Source organism: Meriones unguiculatus, chromosome 3 (assembly GCF_030254825.1).
Source record: "Meriones unguiculatus strain TT.TT164.6M chromosome 3, Bangor_MerUng_6.1, whole genome shotgun sequence".
NCBI classification, from domain to species: Eukaryota; Metazoa; Chordata; class Mammalia; order Rodentia; family Muridae; genus Meriones; species Meriones unguiculatus.
Genome location: NC_083351.1, coordinates 133075776 through 133091279, shown reverse-complemented (window position 1 = coordinate 133091279; position 15504 = coordinate 133075776). Strand labels below are relative to the sequence as shown.

At 41.7% G+C, this 15504-nt stretch overlaps 1 protein-coding gene across 7 annotated transcripts in view; it reads right to left on the bottom strand.

The window, feature by feature from the left end:
* Agtpbp1 (ATP/GTP binding carboxypeptidase 1) overlaps positions 1-15504 on the bottom strand; it is a 117230-nt gene that overhangs the window by 33316 nt on the left and 68410 nt on the right. For all 7 annotated transcript variants that reach the window (XM_021647774.2, XM_021647772.2, XM_021647766.2 and 4 more), the window contains exon 18: positions 653-740. In XM_021647774.2, coding sequence (XP_021503449.1) covers positions 653-740 — 88 coding nt within the window. The remainder of the gene's footprint in view (positions 1-652; positions 741-15504) is intronic.

The window sequence follows — 15504 nt, the reverse complement described above, 5'->3', positions numbered from 1 at the left end:
AGGCAGCACAAATTGGACTCTTGTGGTTTTTAAAAAGAGGAGAAAAGAGGAAAAGGAGGAAGAGACAAAGTTAAGGGCGTTAGGGAGACAGGAATAAAATTGGGAGGAGTTAGAGGAAGGTGTAGGGGTTGACTAGGATCAAAATACATCGAATAAAATTCCCAAAGAGTTAATAAAAATTAGGGCTACTACTGCTGTGTTGAAACACCATGACCAAAGTAACTAGAAAGGAAAGGATTTACTTGGCTTACACCTTCACAGCATCGTTCATCATTGAAGGAAGTCAGGGCAGGAACGTGGGGGCAGGAGCTGATGCAGAGGCCATGGAGGGGTGCTGCTTACTGGCTTGCTTCCTATGGCTTGCTCAGCCTGCCTTCTTATAGCCCTAGGACCACCAAGCCTAGGGATGGCACTGGCCACAATGGGCTAGGCCTTCCCACATCAAGTCACCAATTAAGAAAAGGACCTACAGGCTCGCCTACAGTCCAGCATTATGGAGGCATTTTCTTAATTGAGGCTCCCTCTTTTCCAGTGGCTCTAGCTTATGTGAGCTAGCATAAAACTAGCCAGCAAACATACGAAGTCGGTTTTCATCAGTACACTGAAACACTAGCGCACTCCCTCGAGAGCGAGCTTCTGTAAGAATACTTACTTGTAGTAACAAATATCAGTGCCCGTGCGGATCCACCATGGTCTGGAATTCAGAGCCTCCTGAACTGAGTACATAAGTGGCTGCATGCCTTTGAGAGAGGAAGAAGAGAGAGAACATTCTTTTCAGAGCTGTTTGTGTAAAGATGAATCCTGCCTTTCTAAAAAGCACCAAAATTTCAGGAAAACTGAATATACTGCATTTCATTATTTTAGGGTGTATTGGAGAAATCTGGGAGATTTCTTAAATTATAACTTAACCAATAATATCCTGTTTAAGATTCAACTAAAATGGGGTAACTTAGGTTGAATGGTACCAATTCTTTTCTGTTAAATTATATGTATTCAGTTAATTAAAATAATTTACTTCTTGTAAAAAGTTAAATAGGCAAATATAATGAAGAAATCATGAGAAGCTAGGGAGACAGCCCCAGCATGAGGCTCCACAAACCCCCAGAACCCATGTGGGCAGCACATGTATAATCCCAGCACTGTCAGATGAGCAGGAAGCTCATCCAGAGAACCTGGCCAGATTAGTGCCCACAACAAAGACAAGACCCTGCCCTAAGCAAAAGTGAGAGTAAAGGCAAGAGCCCGAGACCATCCTCAGCTCCACAAAGGCACCAGTGTGTAGGCATGCACGTGCACACACACACACACACACACACACACGCACACACCACACACACACACACACACACACACACACACACACACACACACGCGCGCGCACACACCACACACACACACACAATGAGCAATACTCCTCTATTTTTCAATAGGGTCTCACAAGCAGTGAGAAAGGCCACACAAATTCACATTTGTTTCCATTCCTTCTCCACAAAAGTATTAACAAAGGCTGTGTCCTGGCTAGTCATATGTCAACTTGACACGAGCTAAAGTCATCATTGAGGAGGGAGCCTCAATTGAGAAAATGCCTCCATAGGATCCAGCTGTATGACATTTTCTTAATTAGAAATAGACTAGGGAGGACCCAGCCTATTGTGGGCGGTACCATCCTGGCTGGTGGTCCTGGGTGTTATAAGGAAGCAGGCTGAGCAAATCGTATGGAGCAAGCCAGTAAGCAGCATCCTCCTTGGCCTCTGCATCAGCCCCTGCCTCCAGGTTCCTACCCTGTTTGAGTTCCTGTACTAACTTCTTCAATGATGGACTGTGATGTGCAAGTGTAAACCAAATAATCCAAACAATCCCTTTCCCTGCCAAGCTTGCTCCCCCCACCCTAAGACAGGGGTCCTCTGTATAGCCTTGGCTGTCCTGGACTCAATTTGTAGACCAGACTGGCATCAAGATCCACCTACCTCTGCCTCCCAAGTGCTGGGATTACAGGCATGTGCCATCACACCCAGCACCAACTTGCTTTTTGGTAATGGTGTTTGTTTCCATTCCTTCTCCACAGAAGTGTTAACATAGGCTTGTAATAGCAACAGAAACTCTAAACTAAACTCTAACTCATAGCAATAGAAACACTAACTAAAACAGCTGGGAACTGATAATGAAAATGTTAACTATACAATGTGCTTTCCTGGATACTCTCAGAAACATGCTTTTCAGGTGAGCATTAAAATCACATTACTTGGCCAGGCACAGGAGAGACAGACATATGCATATCTGTGTTCTAGGCCAGCATGGTCTACACAGTGAGATCTTGCCTCCCTCTAACCTCCAAATGAAAACCATACAATTACCTTATTTCACTCCGTAACCTGATACACTAGACTTTTTGGCTATAATGGATAAACTCATAAGTTAATTTTGTAAATACTGATGTTTTTTACTGAGATTAGGCTTGAATTTAAATTCTGCCTTCAGACAAAATCATTCTCTGGGTGTAGGAATATTTCATTAAATATACCTTCATTTTATAATGCTTTCTTTCCCTTTCTAACTGGCTCTTTCAATGCTGTTTGATGCTTACCTTAAATACACATACACCAACCCACAACAGCTATGCTCCCTCCTGGATCTCCAAGGTGAATTACCCTACTGTGTGCTCCTTAATGACAGAGGCCTCCTACGGAACTTACTGTTATTTTCTATTTTTATTGCATTTCAGGAAATCACAACCTCAAACACTGATGATGAATATACTGATAATGACAAACAATTGGTTTCTCATAATCTTAATAAAAATGTTATATACTACTCAATGCAATATTGGCCAAATTTCTCAAATCAATTCTGTCATGTATAATACAAGAGATAGTGAATGATCTCTATGTGCCAGACACTGCTGTTTTTAGACATATAAAAATAGTCACTATATCCTCTCAACCACCCACCCGAGATGTTAAGTGCTATTAATTCCATAACTTGAATAATTTCACCAGAACTATGACTACATTTAAAAGTTAGAATCATTTTATTCAGGGTCTTTCAGCACCAACCATCGACAGAAGAGCAGGGTTCCCCTCACAGTACTGATGGGCACACTGTAAGGCAGAGGCATCTCCCTGAGAGCTGTTCTTTCACAGTGGCTTGTTAAAACCGGCTTTCTTTACAATTCTGCACCTAGAGTCTTAAGTTGCTTCTTAGACTTACTGTGCAGGAGTCCCTCAGCAGGCGGCAGCAGGCCAGGAACACCTGACGCAGATGCTGACAGTCCTGCAGGAGCACTGAGCTTGCTCAGTCACTGAGCATCTCTCCTGCCCCGTAAGTCAGTCCTTCTAAAAAGTACAGAGACCACGCTAGGCTCAGAAAAGTAAACTCAAAACCATTTGATTATCTTCATCATTTGCTAGAATAAATAACAAAAATATAATCTGGTTTTACAAGGTTAACCACTTGCCCTTTTTTTTGTTTGGTTTTGATTTTTATATTTTCCTTTAAAATTTTTTCAGTGTGCACTGGTGTTTCATTTTATGTGCTGTGTGAGGGAGTCATATCCCCTAGAACTGGAGTTACAGAAAGTTGTGAGCTGCCATGTGGGTGCTGGGAACTGAACCACGGTCCTCTGGAACAGCAACTAGTGCTCTTAACGACTGAGCCATCTCTCTAGCCCTGGTTTGGTTTCTTAAAGCCGAGTCTCGTGTAGCCCAAGCTGGGCTTCTACTTTCCACTTCCTGGCTGCTAAGCTGAGACTGTAGAAATGTACCACCACCCTCGGCTTTCAACATTTCAACCGTTTATAGCCTGTTTACATTTCTACTTTGGGAGGGCTAGAGAGATGGCTCAACAGAGCGCTGACTGTTTTCCAAAGGACCCAGGTTTGATTCCCAACATTTACATGGCAGCTCACAACCATCTGTAACTCAGTTCCAGGAGATTCAACACCTTCTTCTGACCTCCATACCTGGCATGAATGTTCTGCACATACAAACATTCAGGAAAAACACCCAAACACATACAATTAAAAAAAAAAAAATCTTGACTTTACATTTGGGGTCTGGTTAGACAGCTCACTGAGAAAGATCACTTGTTGTATAAGCATAAGGGTCTGAGTTCAAATCCCCAGCACACATGTAACAAGCTGGGTGTGGCTATCTATATGCCTATAAACACAGCACTAAGTGGGCTCAGACAGGACCCCTCCGGCTTACTGGCTGCCAGCTTGCTCCAGGTTCAACAAGAATCCTGTCTCAAGGGAATAAAGCAGCGTGTTAGCAGGATTAGCATCCTACTCCTTTAGCAGCAGCATAAATGCACATGCTCGCACACACATTCACACACACACCCACACCACACCACACATATACACTGATACCTACCCACCCATATCATACACCACACGCCACATGCCACACACACACACACACACACACACACACACACACACATCTTTTTTCTAAACATTGTATTTGTGTGATTTGTTTTCATTAATTCTCTTCCTTCTCTTTGGTTTATTTCCTTCACTAGTTTCTGACATTGGATACTTACTTTCAGTTTTTTTTTCTTATTTCAAAGAAAACAATCATTTCAGTTTACAGGTTAATGCCGGTTAGGTTATACCCCTTAAATCTGAGTCAGCTAGGCTTCTGCTAAAATGAAATGCACTATATAAAGGGGCATTTATTAAGCACTAGCAATGAATTAGCTCTACAGGAGAATTCAATTATTTTAAATATTTAATATTAATTTTAATAGCTACCAGGCTAAACAAATGGTTCTAAATAATATCTGACATCAGTTTTACATTTCTTCTTTTTTAAAAAAGATATTTAACTGGATTATGACTAGATGTAAGTGGCAGCTTGCAGAGCCCAAATATAAGGTATCTAAGGAAATAGTTTTTACCTTTGCCCTGTTCACCATGTGTTTTTCTGGCAAGTTCACCTACTTCATTGCTGCTACTGTCATTGTATCCTCGCTGACATTATCAGTCAGCGTTGTCAGCTTTCCGATGGATACAAAAGACTCATGGTTAGACTTTGGGCGGAGTACGGGGAATCTTGTGAGGGAAGAGGGGATGGGGAGACATGGAGGAGATGGGAGCTCCACCAGGAAAGCAGCAGAGCCAAGATTTCTGGGCCCAGGGGTCTTTTCTGGGACTGATACTCCAACCCAGGAACATGCATGGAGATGGCCTGGAGCCCCTGCACAGCTATGGCCCATTGGACCTCAGTCTCCAAGTGGGTTTCCTAGTAAGGGGAACACGGACTGTCTCTGACATGAACTCAGTGGCTGACTCCTGGATCACCTCCTCCTGATGGGGAAGCAGCCTTACCAGGCCACAGAGGAAGACAATGCAGCCAGTCCTGATGAGACCTGATAGGCTAGGGTCAGAGGGAAGGGGAGGAGACTTCCCCTATCAGTGGACTTAGAGTGGGGCCTGGGAGGAGATGAGGGAGGGAGGTTGGGATTGGGAGGGAATGAGGGAGAGGGCCACAGCTGGGATACAACGTGAACAAACTGCAATTAATTAAAAAAATAGAATAAAAATTAAAAAATAAAAATAAAAAAGATATTTAAGAATAAATATATAATTTCCAAAAGCTGACTTTTTAACTTAATTACTTCTTCATTTCTACTGAGTTCAGATCACAGTGAAATCTGCCGACTGTTTCTTACATCAGTAAGCTTCCTGATGCTCCTTAGACTGAGCACCTGGAGAAGCAGCTGCACTTCTTGGCTAAGATTCTATGGGTGAAGCCACTGGAGAGCCAGGCACATGCTCCCCAAGAGGCTTCCAGGGTCCAGTTCAGACGGTTCCTTCATGTCTTTGCCAAAAATTATAATCTCTATATATGACTCATGCTTGTCTCACACTTGGAGCCAACAATTTCAGTTTACAGCTCTTGTCTTTACTTCTCCTTTCTGTTTTCCTCTCACACCTCTAACGTTTTCTCCAGTGTTTGAGACTGTACTCTCCTCTCCTCTGACTTCTTGGCCTTCATCTTCAGCTCTAGTGGGGGGCCCACTTTCCAGAGTGCTTCCCCAGTTCCCTCCTTCTCACCTTCCACTGGGCCCCTGCATGAGTTCCATCATTTCACACACCCAAGGTCTTTCTCTTTCCGTAGTTTTACTCTCAGGTTGCTGGAGCACATCCTCAAACATATTGCAAAAGTGGAACCTGCAAAACTGCAAAGCCATGTTTGGCTACACTGTTCATAATCTTTACATCCTTGCTTCTTCTTGCTCATGTTGAAACTTCTTCTACGTCAGATTCTATGATAGCGATAGCTATCTCTAATAAAGTCCATTACTGGAGCTTTTGCTCTGTTTCTTTTGGTCTCCATGACAACTTTCCCACATAAAGGCTTGTGGCATTGTGAGGACAGCAACTTGGGCACAGCAATGGTCTCTCAGCTACTCCACTTTTTTTACCATTAAATTTCTCCAACATTAATGTCACCACTTCCGCTTTACTCCGTTTGCACTTATCTAGTTTATTTTTGCTGAATTCTTCAATCACACATGTTCTGTCACTTGCTAAGGTTTCCCAGAGCACCTGCACGGGCCCTCCCTCAGCCCTTCAACCTGCTTCTTTTCCCTACTTATCAAACACTTGTTTCTTCCTTAACTTCTTATTTTTCCTGGTTCAGCTGAGTTCTTCTTAATACGGTATTCTTTTATGGTCTAAATTAGCTGTTGTTTTCTAAGGCTCTATCGAAGGAGTAACTAAGCCCTCAGACCAGGACCAGTTTCACTTCTCTCATAGCCTCTGCTTTAAAAGAACGCTACTGGGCACCGCATATACTTCTTAGTTCTGCCCCTTGGGATATCTGCATGTACTGACTTTCCTGAAAGTGAGTTCAGGCAGCATACTTTCTGAATTCTTACATTTGCTGGCCATGACAAATGGCATATTCTACAAAAGACATCTGGCTGTCTCCAAGCTTCTACAGTCACAGATGACAAGTCCAGTGCTAGGCTGATCTCTATGTAAAACAACACAGTGGTTGCAAGCACACAATCTGCAACCAGGGCTTCACTTCCAACTTGGTCACACAGCAGATGACCAGCCTTGGACAGATTGCTAAGCACTCTCTGCTCCACCTCTTTTTCAGTAAAATGAGTGCTGTGGGTGGACTGTGTCAAAATATGCCAAAACCTGCACAAGGTGCACACTTGGTGACTGGTACCTGCGCACAGCACTGTCATTTCCACCCAAAGGGAAGGGTGTTGAGACTCTCAGCACCTGAAAACGCAGCAGTGTCCCTGATACACACAAGTCACATCTGATTTCCTGACCCTCACTGAGCCATTTAAGTCCCAAGTTTAACCTCCTCCAAACACAAAAAATTCACCCTAATAGCTAACTGGGGAAGGAGAAAAAGGTGCAGGCTGAGGGGCAATTCACACTTATCTAAAATGCTCTAATTTTTTAAAGACTGTTTTCTGATATTACATCTTCAATTATAGTATTAATTCTAATAAGAAGACAACAATACTTAGAAGTTAGAACTGAATATACTTGAGAAAAAAATAGGCTGCAACACCAAGAATCAATCTAATGAGTTAATTCAGATTCCGTAAGCTAGAATCTAGTCTAAGATACAGAAAGATACAGAAAGGCTATATTTGAAGAACTGATTTATTCATTAGGCAAAAGGATAAACCTTTTATTTGCATAACAAAGTGTCCATTTTGCCATCAGAATGTAAGAGAGCAAAATATTAAGTTGCCATGGAAACAACAATGACACTGGCCTTTAATAAAAGCAAAGGAAAGCCAGGGTCAGGAATGAGCACAAACATGAAGGAAGGTGATGTCTCTGACTCCAGCAGCACACATCATAGTGCACAGGCACAACAGGAAAGGCAACATTGGTGGACGAGGAGAAAGACGGTTAAAACAGAGAAGGGACTCCACAGCTGGCACACACCATGACATTACACCCACGAGATGGGAAAGCCACTGTCAGCCTCCTCATCCATCCTCACCAACAGACGAACAAATTCAACAAGCAACACGAAACGAGGCTCCACCCAATTCTTGGCACTAGAAATCTGTCATCTGTCCATCAAGAAGCAGAGACACGGGAGCCAAAAGGAGACAATAAAGAAAATCAAAAGAGATGCCATGCCAAAATATACTGAAAGAAACAGAGAAGACGAGTTTAAAAGAAAATGTGTGTCTGCGGCGTGGGAATGTGTGTGCACGGGCACCAGTGTGCCTTGGTGAGTGTGGATGCATGTGTTTGTGTGTGTGCATGAGCACCAGTGTGCCTTGATGCATGGGGGAGGGGAGATTGTGTGTGGACGTGCGCATGTGCAAGTCTAAGGACCACTTCCAGAATCAGGTTCTCCTGGAAAGATCTCAGGTCAGGCTTGCTCAGCAAATGCCTTTCCTCACGGAGCCATGCCCTCTTCAAAGCGAACATCCAGCAGTGTTTAGTGTTTATGCCCGAGCAAGGTCAGCACCGTGCACAGAGAACACACTGCTCATGGCACACTTCATCACTGACCTCACTTCAATACTCAACTGAAAGTGTGAAAGAGTTCAAAGACTGAAAGTGTGGCCTCGAGCGAAACCGTTTTATTGATTAGACAAACAAAAGTCAGACTTAAACGGGGATCCAAGGACTAGCAGGTATTTCATGTACTGACAGCCATGCTGCAGTGACACACAAAAAGCTGTGGACCGCAGAAAAGGAAGGTGAGGAATCCAGGGTGGCCCGGCACCACTTCACACAGCCAACATCTTGACAGAGTATGTACCATTTCCTCACACTTGAAGTTATTTCAGAATGAAACTTCTAATACCGAGTTGAGAGCCGGTGCCCGTCAGTGGGTGGAGCCCATGCTTCCAAGCCCGAGGACATGAGCTGGCCCCGGACTCTCAGAAGAGCAGGTGCAGAAGCCCGGCTGTTTTTAATCCCAGAACATCCTACCAAGATGGGAGGCAGGAGGCCCGGGCATTTCTAGAAGCTCTTGGCTACGTAGCCTGCTATACATAGCCGAAAACACAGATACGACTCAAACAAGACAGAGGGCACAGTGGACACCTAAGGCTGTCCACTGACCTCTCCTGTCATGTCACAGCATGCACATGCACTCACATACACACAACACACACATCACACATGCAGACACACATCTCTCACATACCACTAACACACATGTAACATACACAAGCTGATCTTCAATTAGAGTGGGGTCTTTGTTCATTTTACGCTATAAGCAGGATCATCTCACAGCCTCAATTAACAGATATCTACTAAACACCCACTAGATACCCACTAAACACCTACTAAACACCAACCTCAGGCCATGCTATCTATGGGCAGAACAGTGCTACATTCCTGCCTCAAAGAATTCACACACACACACACACACTGAGACAGCAGGGAAAGGACTGGTAACATCACTAAGTAACAGAAAGCCTCAACAGCCACAGGAGGGAAGCAGGGACACTGCTGGAACTACTAACAACCCAGAGACTCCTCAGCTAACCTGGAGGGCACAGGGAGTGCCTCCCCCTGCATGCTGCTGGCCACTCCCAAGGATGCTGACTTACATAGGAAGGTAGTGAAAACCCTTGAACCTGAGACAGACTCAGGGAGAGAATGAAGCAGAAGCTTGACACTAAAGCTACGAATTATTAAATGCAAAACCGCCATCTGGTGGCAATTTTAAAAAATCCATTTCAAGTAACAAATAAAGAGAGTCTGGAGAAAGTGACACAAATTCTCAAATTCAGCAACCCAAAGAGCAATATTCTCAGAAATACAGTATAAAACTACTTTAGGATCATTTGTGAGAAAATTATTTAGTAGAATCAGCTAAAAAAACAAAATTTAAAAAAGGGAGAGTGTGGGAGTGGTGGCAACTAAAGACATGAAAAAAAAGCAGTGTTTAGACTCTCTATCTTGGTAAGGCCTACCAAAGACCTCCACCTCCTGAGTGCACGTGCCTTTACTCAGTACCCTCTAGACAAAATGCCCAAGCCTCCCCACAAAGTAAAGTACAAGACAAACTACTAACAGGTTTCCCATCCTCCTTCACCTGTGATGCCAGTGAGCACCTCAGCTTCCTACAAATGGTATCCACAGTCAAATGCAACCGACGTTCCTTACAGCAACCACGTACAATGCTGAATTTCAGTTTACTAAAATACTTTTTTTCAACCCTCTATTGGTGGGTTTTGTTTTGACAGGGTTTCTCTGTGTGGTCATGGCTGTCCTGGAACTCACTCCTGTAGACCAGGCTGCCCTCTAACTCACAGAGATTGGCCTGCCTCTGCCTCCCAAGTGCTGGGATTAAAGGCATGCGCCACCACCACCCAGCAAATATTTATTTAAGTATTTTATGTATATCAGTGCTCTATCTGCATGTACGCCTGCATACCAGAAGAGGGCATCATATCCCATTATACATGGTTGTGAGCCATCATGTAGCTGCTGCGAATTGAACTCAGGACCTCTGGAAGGGCAGTCGGTACTCTTAACCTCTGAGCCATCGCTCCAGCTCCCAGCCTCTATTGATGTAAAGATGAGCCAGCTTTAGTTTCATGCAGTATTAACCTAGCAAATCCAACATTGGTCTTATTTTTAAAAGTCTAGCTACCTAAACAGCTTGCTCTAAAATTTGTACTAATTTCATAAATAATATTTACAAATATAAGAAAAAAACCATTCATAACAGACAAGTTCTTGTTGGAATCCAAAAAGAACCTATAGTAAGGGCAGATGGAGACTTAGGAAAATTCAATTCCTGATGGGGGAGGGGTATGGGAATTATTTTCAGTCCCACTGACACAGAACACTCCACTTAGAAGTCCTTAAACAACAAAGGGAATAATAATATAGTGAGGGGAGGAGGAGCAAGGGGAGAGGAAAAATGAAGGAGGAAGCGGAAGGAGGGGAGAAGGAAATGGAGGGCAATGAAGAGGTAGGGGAAGAGGGGAAGGACAGCGAACAGCAGCAGACCGAACAGCAGCTGTTCTAATCAGTCATAACATCTGTATTGAAGACAGAGGGTCAAAAAACAAAGTCCTTTCTCTATTCATAAACCAGCAGGCAACCATGTACCAAGCTCATTAGAATTTAAAACTGTGAGGGCAAACTGAAGGCAAATACAGTAGAACGGAGCACTGCTGAAAGACACACACAGGAATAGAGAGTTACAGTCGTCTGTTACCAGACTGCACTCAACTGAAACGGTGGGTGTTAAATGAAGCTTGCCAGAAATAAAACAAAACTAAAACTCAGGCGAAACAGAAGGTAGAAAAAACAAACAAACAAACAAACGCACACTGCTGGCTCTTCATTAAGTCAGTGTGTATTAACTGCTACCTACAGACAATACATCTTACTTCTAATTACCTATGAAAGCAAAACAGCCTAGATATATTTCAATAACACTTCAAGTCATAAAAATGTTTCAAACAATAAATTCTACATGTCTGTAAGCAAACTTAATTAAACTCTGAAAATAACAAAAGTTTTAACCAAAATAATTAAGCCAGCAAAAAATATAGTAAACTTTTTCCTAGGTTTTTTAGTCAAACAAGATATCAAGATTAAAAGCAGAGGAGGACCTCCCCCATCAGTGGACTTGGGGAAGGACACAGGTGGAGAAGGGGAAGGAGGGCGGGATAGGGAGGGAGCTACAGGGGGTGTACAAAGTGAATAAAGTGTAATTAATAAAAAAAATTTAAAAAAACAGAACTATTAAAATCTGGGAGGGATACATAACTAAGTGGTAATAAGGTATTAAAAAATGCTTTTGATCATCTACAAAAACAAATTTAAAAAGTAAAGTACTAATTTGCAGGAAGGTAAAGGTCAAAATTAAAGAAAACTTCTAAAGAAAATGAATAAACCAGGAAGTGTCTTGTTTATATAAAAATAAAGTATTTTAAATCACAAAAAGAAGAAAAATTCAAGCATGGAGACAAGCACAGAACTACAGTTACTGTTTACAAGCCTCTGCTCCCGATGAAAATCTATATATCACTTACACAAGCAACCGTGAACTAACAACACTGTCCAGCTGGGCAAACCCTCAGCCAGGAGAACTGGACTGCAGGTTTTGTCTTCACTTTAACAGGAACACTACTGATATTTACCTTGTGCAAGACCATGGGGGAAATCTCCTAAGTTAGTTTAGAATGAAGTAGAAATTATGGTTCCTCATAAAACTCTGAACAACATTTATAACAAATGTCCATGAGTGGTGGTGGAACACCCCTTCCTTTAATACCACCACTTAAGAAACAGGCAGGAAAACTAGGAGGTCAAGGTCGCTTAACACGGTGAGTTCAAGACTAGCTAGGGCTATGTTGAGACTACCTCCAAAAGTAATAGACCATTTAGAGAAACAAACCTAGGATTTTAAATTGTTTTTTAAAAATATGGTAGAATGTTTAATTGTAATACTAAAATGACTTTTCTCCAAACAAATGCTATTGTACAGTTAAGGCCTCGGCTCAGGAGAAATAAGGTATTTTAAATCAAATGGAGAAATATAAAATGATTAAAAGGTCAGAATAATTAAAATACTAAGAGACTATGACCAAAAATGTCTGATAACAAAGGTTTGGATAAATCTCAGAATATTTCAAAGGTAGCCGGGCACTGTTGTGTATGCCTGTAATCCCAGCACTCAGAGAGGCAGGGGAAGGTGGATTGCTATGAGTTCGAGGCCAGCCTGGTCTACAAAGGGAGGCCAAGGGTACACAAAGTAACCCTGTCTCAAAAAACATTCATAACAGACAAATTCCTGTTGGAATCCAAAAAGAACCTATAGTAAGGGCAGATGGAGACAAACAAAAATTCAGAGGAATAATTTAAAGACCAGAGAAAATGTCAACAACTTAAGTTTTAATTAAAATACAGACGAAAAACAGCATGGTTAGTGACCTTGATTTTAAGTAAGGCACAGGTCTGTGTCAGAATTGTCAGCCTGTGTTAAGGGGACTGTCTCCACGCCTGGAAGCAGTGGTCTGATTTCCTATAGAACACTACTGTATGAGTCTGAAGTGTGAAATCCACACAAGAACATCCAGAGGAGAACCGGAAGAAGAGATTTAAAAATACAGCAGCCATCAGATGTCCTGCTATGAGTCAGTTTAATTACAGAATTTGCTCATTTTAAAATTCTGAATGGCACTAAAGTAAGAAATTATTTTATCTCTCACATGGAGTCAGAGCTTTTTTAAAGCAAAGAAGCATTGCTTAAGATGAGCAATTTCAATTTAAAATTTTAACCCCTCAGCAAAGCTTGGAATGTTACAAGCATTAGAATGTTAAAAGCATTCTTTTTAAGAGAATAAATAAAGGCTAATAAAGCACTACCTACAGCACTATTCAGAAATTACTTACTGCACACAGCTAAACATATCTCTGTATTTTACTCTTAAAGGACAGCCAAGATAGAAATAAAATCCGTTTACTTACTTGACTATTCTTTTCTACTCTAAAAACATTGTGTTCAGTTATGTAAGAAACACAATAGGTATTTTTATTTATCTTGAGAATACTTTGGATGAGTTTCAATTAAGATAAAATTTTAAAGATCTAACAAGCTGATGGTCAGCAAATGTTTCTGATGGCCACAGCATTGGGATCCCACCCAGCCCCAATTCATCTCAGAAGCTAAGCAGGGCCCAACTTGGATGGACACAAAGTTTTATTTTGTGTCTATCATACTCAGTGATTGCTTTACACACTAAAATCACCAACAATGAAAGTATGAGATAGGCTATATCAAGACTATCCCTTGGTTCAGTCTTTAAGAGCACTTACTGCTCTTATGCAGGACCAGAGTTTGATTCCTAACACCAACAGGCAGCTCGCAGCCACCTATAACTCCAGTGCTTCGCCTGGCCTCCTTGGGCCCCACATGCACACAGTGAACACACAGGGAAGCAGAAACATGCGTAAAGTTAAATAAACCGTTAAAAAAGGAATATTCCTATCAACAGTCATGCAGACCAATCCAACTAATGTGTTAGTCAAAATCCACATATTTATTTTTAAAAGTTTATTTCAAAATACACATTTTTTAAAAGTTACTTATTTTTTTTTTAAGTCTGAGTGCTCTATCTGCATGTACAACTACATGCCAGAAGAAGGAATCAAATCCCAGTATAGATGGTAGTGAGCCATCATATGGTTCCTAGGAACTGAACTCAGGACCTTGGGAAGAACAGACAGTGCTCTTAACCACTGAGCCATCTCTCCAGCCCACACATTTATTTTTAAAAGATTATTTGAAATCAGATAAAAGATGTCAAATCTGTAAAAAAAAAAAAAAAAAAAAAAAAAAAAAAAGGTATCTATAACCATGCCAGATCTAATCTTCCTATTATTTCATTACATAAATGACAGAGCTTTTATCTCACACACGAGTAATTCTAGAGTATACCATTTCCTACTTCCACACAAATAACAACTGACAACAACATCTTCACCTCTTAAAAGCTTTAATTTTCAGAATGTGTCTTTAAAGAGCATTGTCATACACACGCTTTCAACAGTTTGGGAAATGACTCAAGCACAGGATGCAGTGTCTAGGGCCTATCACTAAAAGCTTTCCAATCTTTACAACCAATGACTGAGACCACTATCATTTCCTAACAGTTTTTAATAACAGTTTGTAATAAAGGGTGTTTTGTATGCTAGAAATATATATTTTTATATTATATATTATATATAAAGTTTGCTTCTATTAGATTTGAAATTTGAAGTTTTGGTTTTTAAATGCAAATATCAAGTTTATGTAATTACCTGCCATTGACACAGCCCATGACTACAGACCAGATGGCCAGCAACTATGTCTTAGTTTTGTACTAAAGGTACTGAACACAGCACCCTTAAATGACACTCTATACTTCAGATTTCTCCTTCCAAAACACTAGAGTTTTATTTTAAAAAGAAAAAAAAAAGTATGTCAGAGAGCATCAGCAAGGCAAGCCAATAAACAAAATTCTGATTCTTCAGCACTGTCACTGAGCTGTGCAGTGAGAATTTATTCTGAGAGGGACAGACACTAACCAAGAACAGAAACAGATCTGTGGCAGAGCAGATTCCGAACAATAAAGGTGAACCTAGGCCTGCTGTGGGTGAGCAATGACACCGAGACTATCAGCACACACCTTGCAAATAGACAAACAGCAACAGACTGGACCAGAAACTACTGACACATGAGGAGAAATGGACCCACTGTAGAAGCAGAGGCTGCCATAACTCAGCCCTCCATAACAGAGTACTGCAGCAGTCCTCAGCCCTAAGGAAATGATGGCAGTTTACCAGACAGCCAATGAAAGAAAAGCGCTAGGCACAGATGGTTTCATGGAAACTCCATCACACATCTACAGAATTCACATCAGTTCTACACATCTTTCAGAAGATGGAGGGGATATGTACCGTGTTGTTCCAAGTCAGCACTATGACACCAAAATGGACGTCGTGTGGGGAATGGGGCCTGGGGAAATACAGCCTCCCGTGCACCA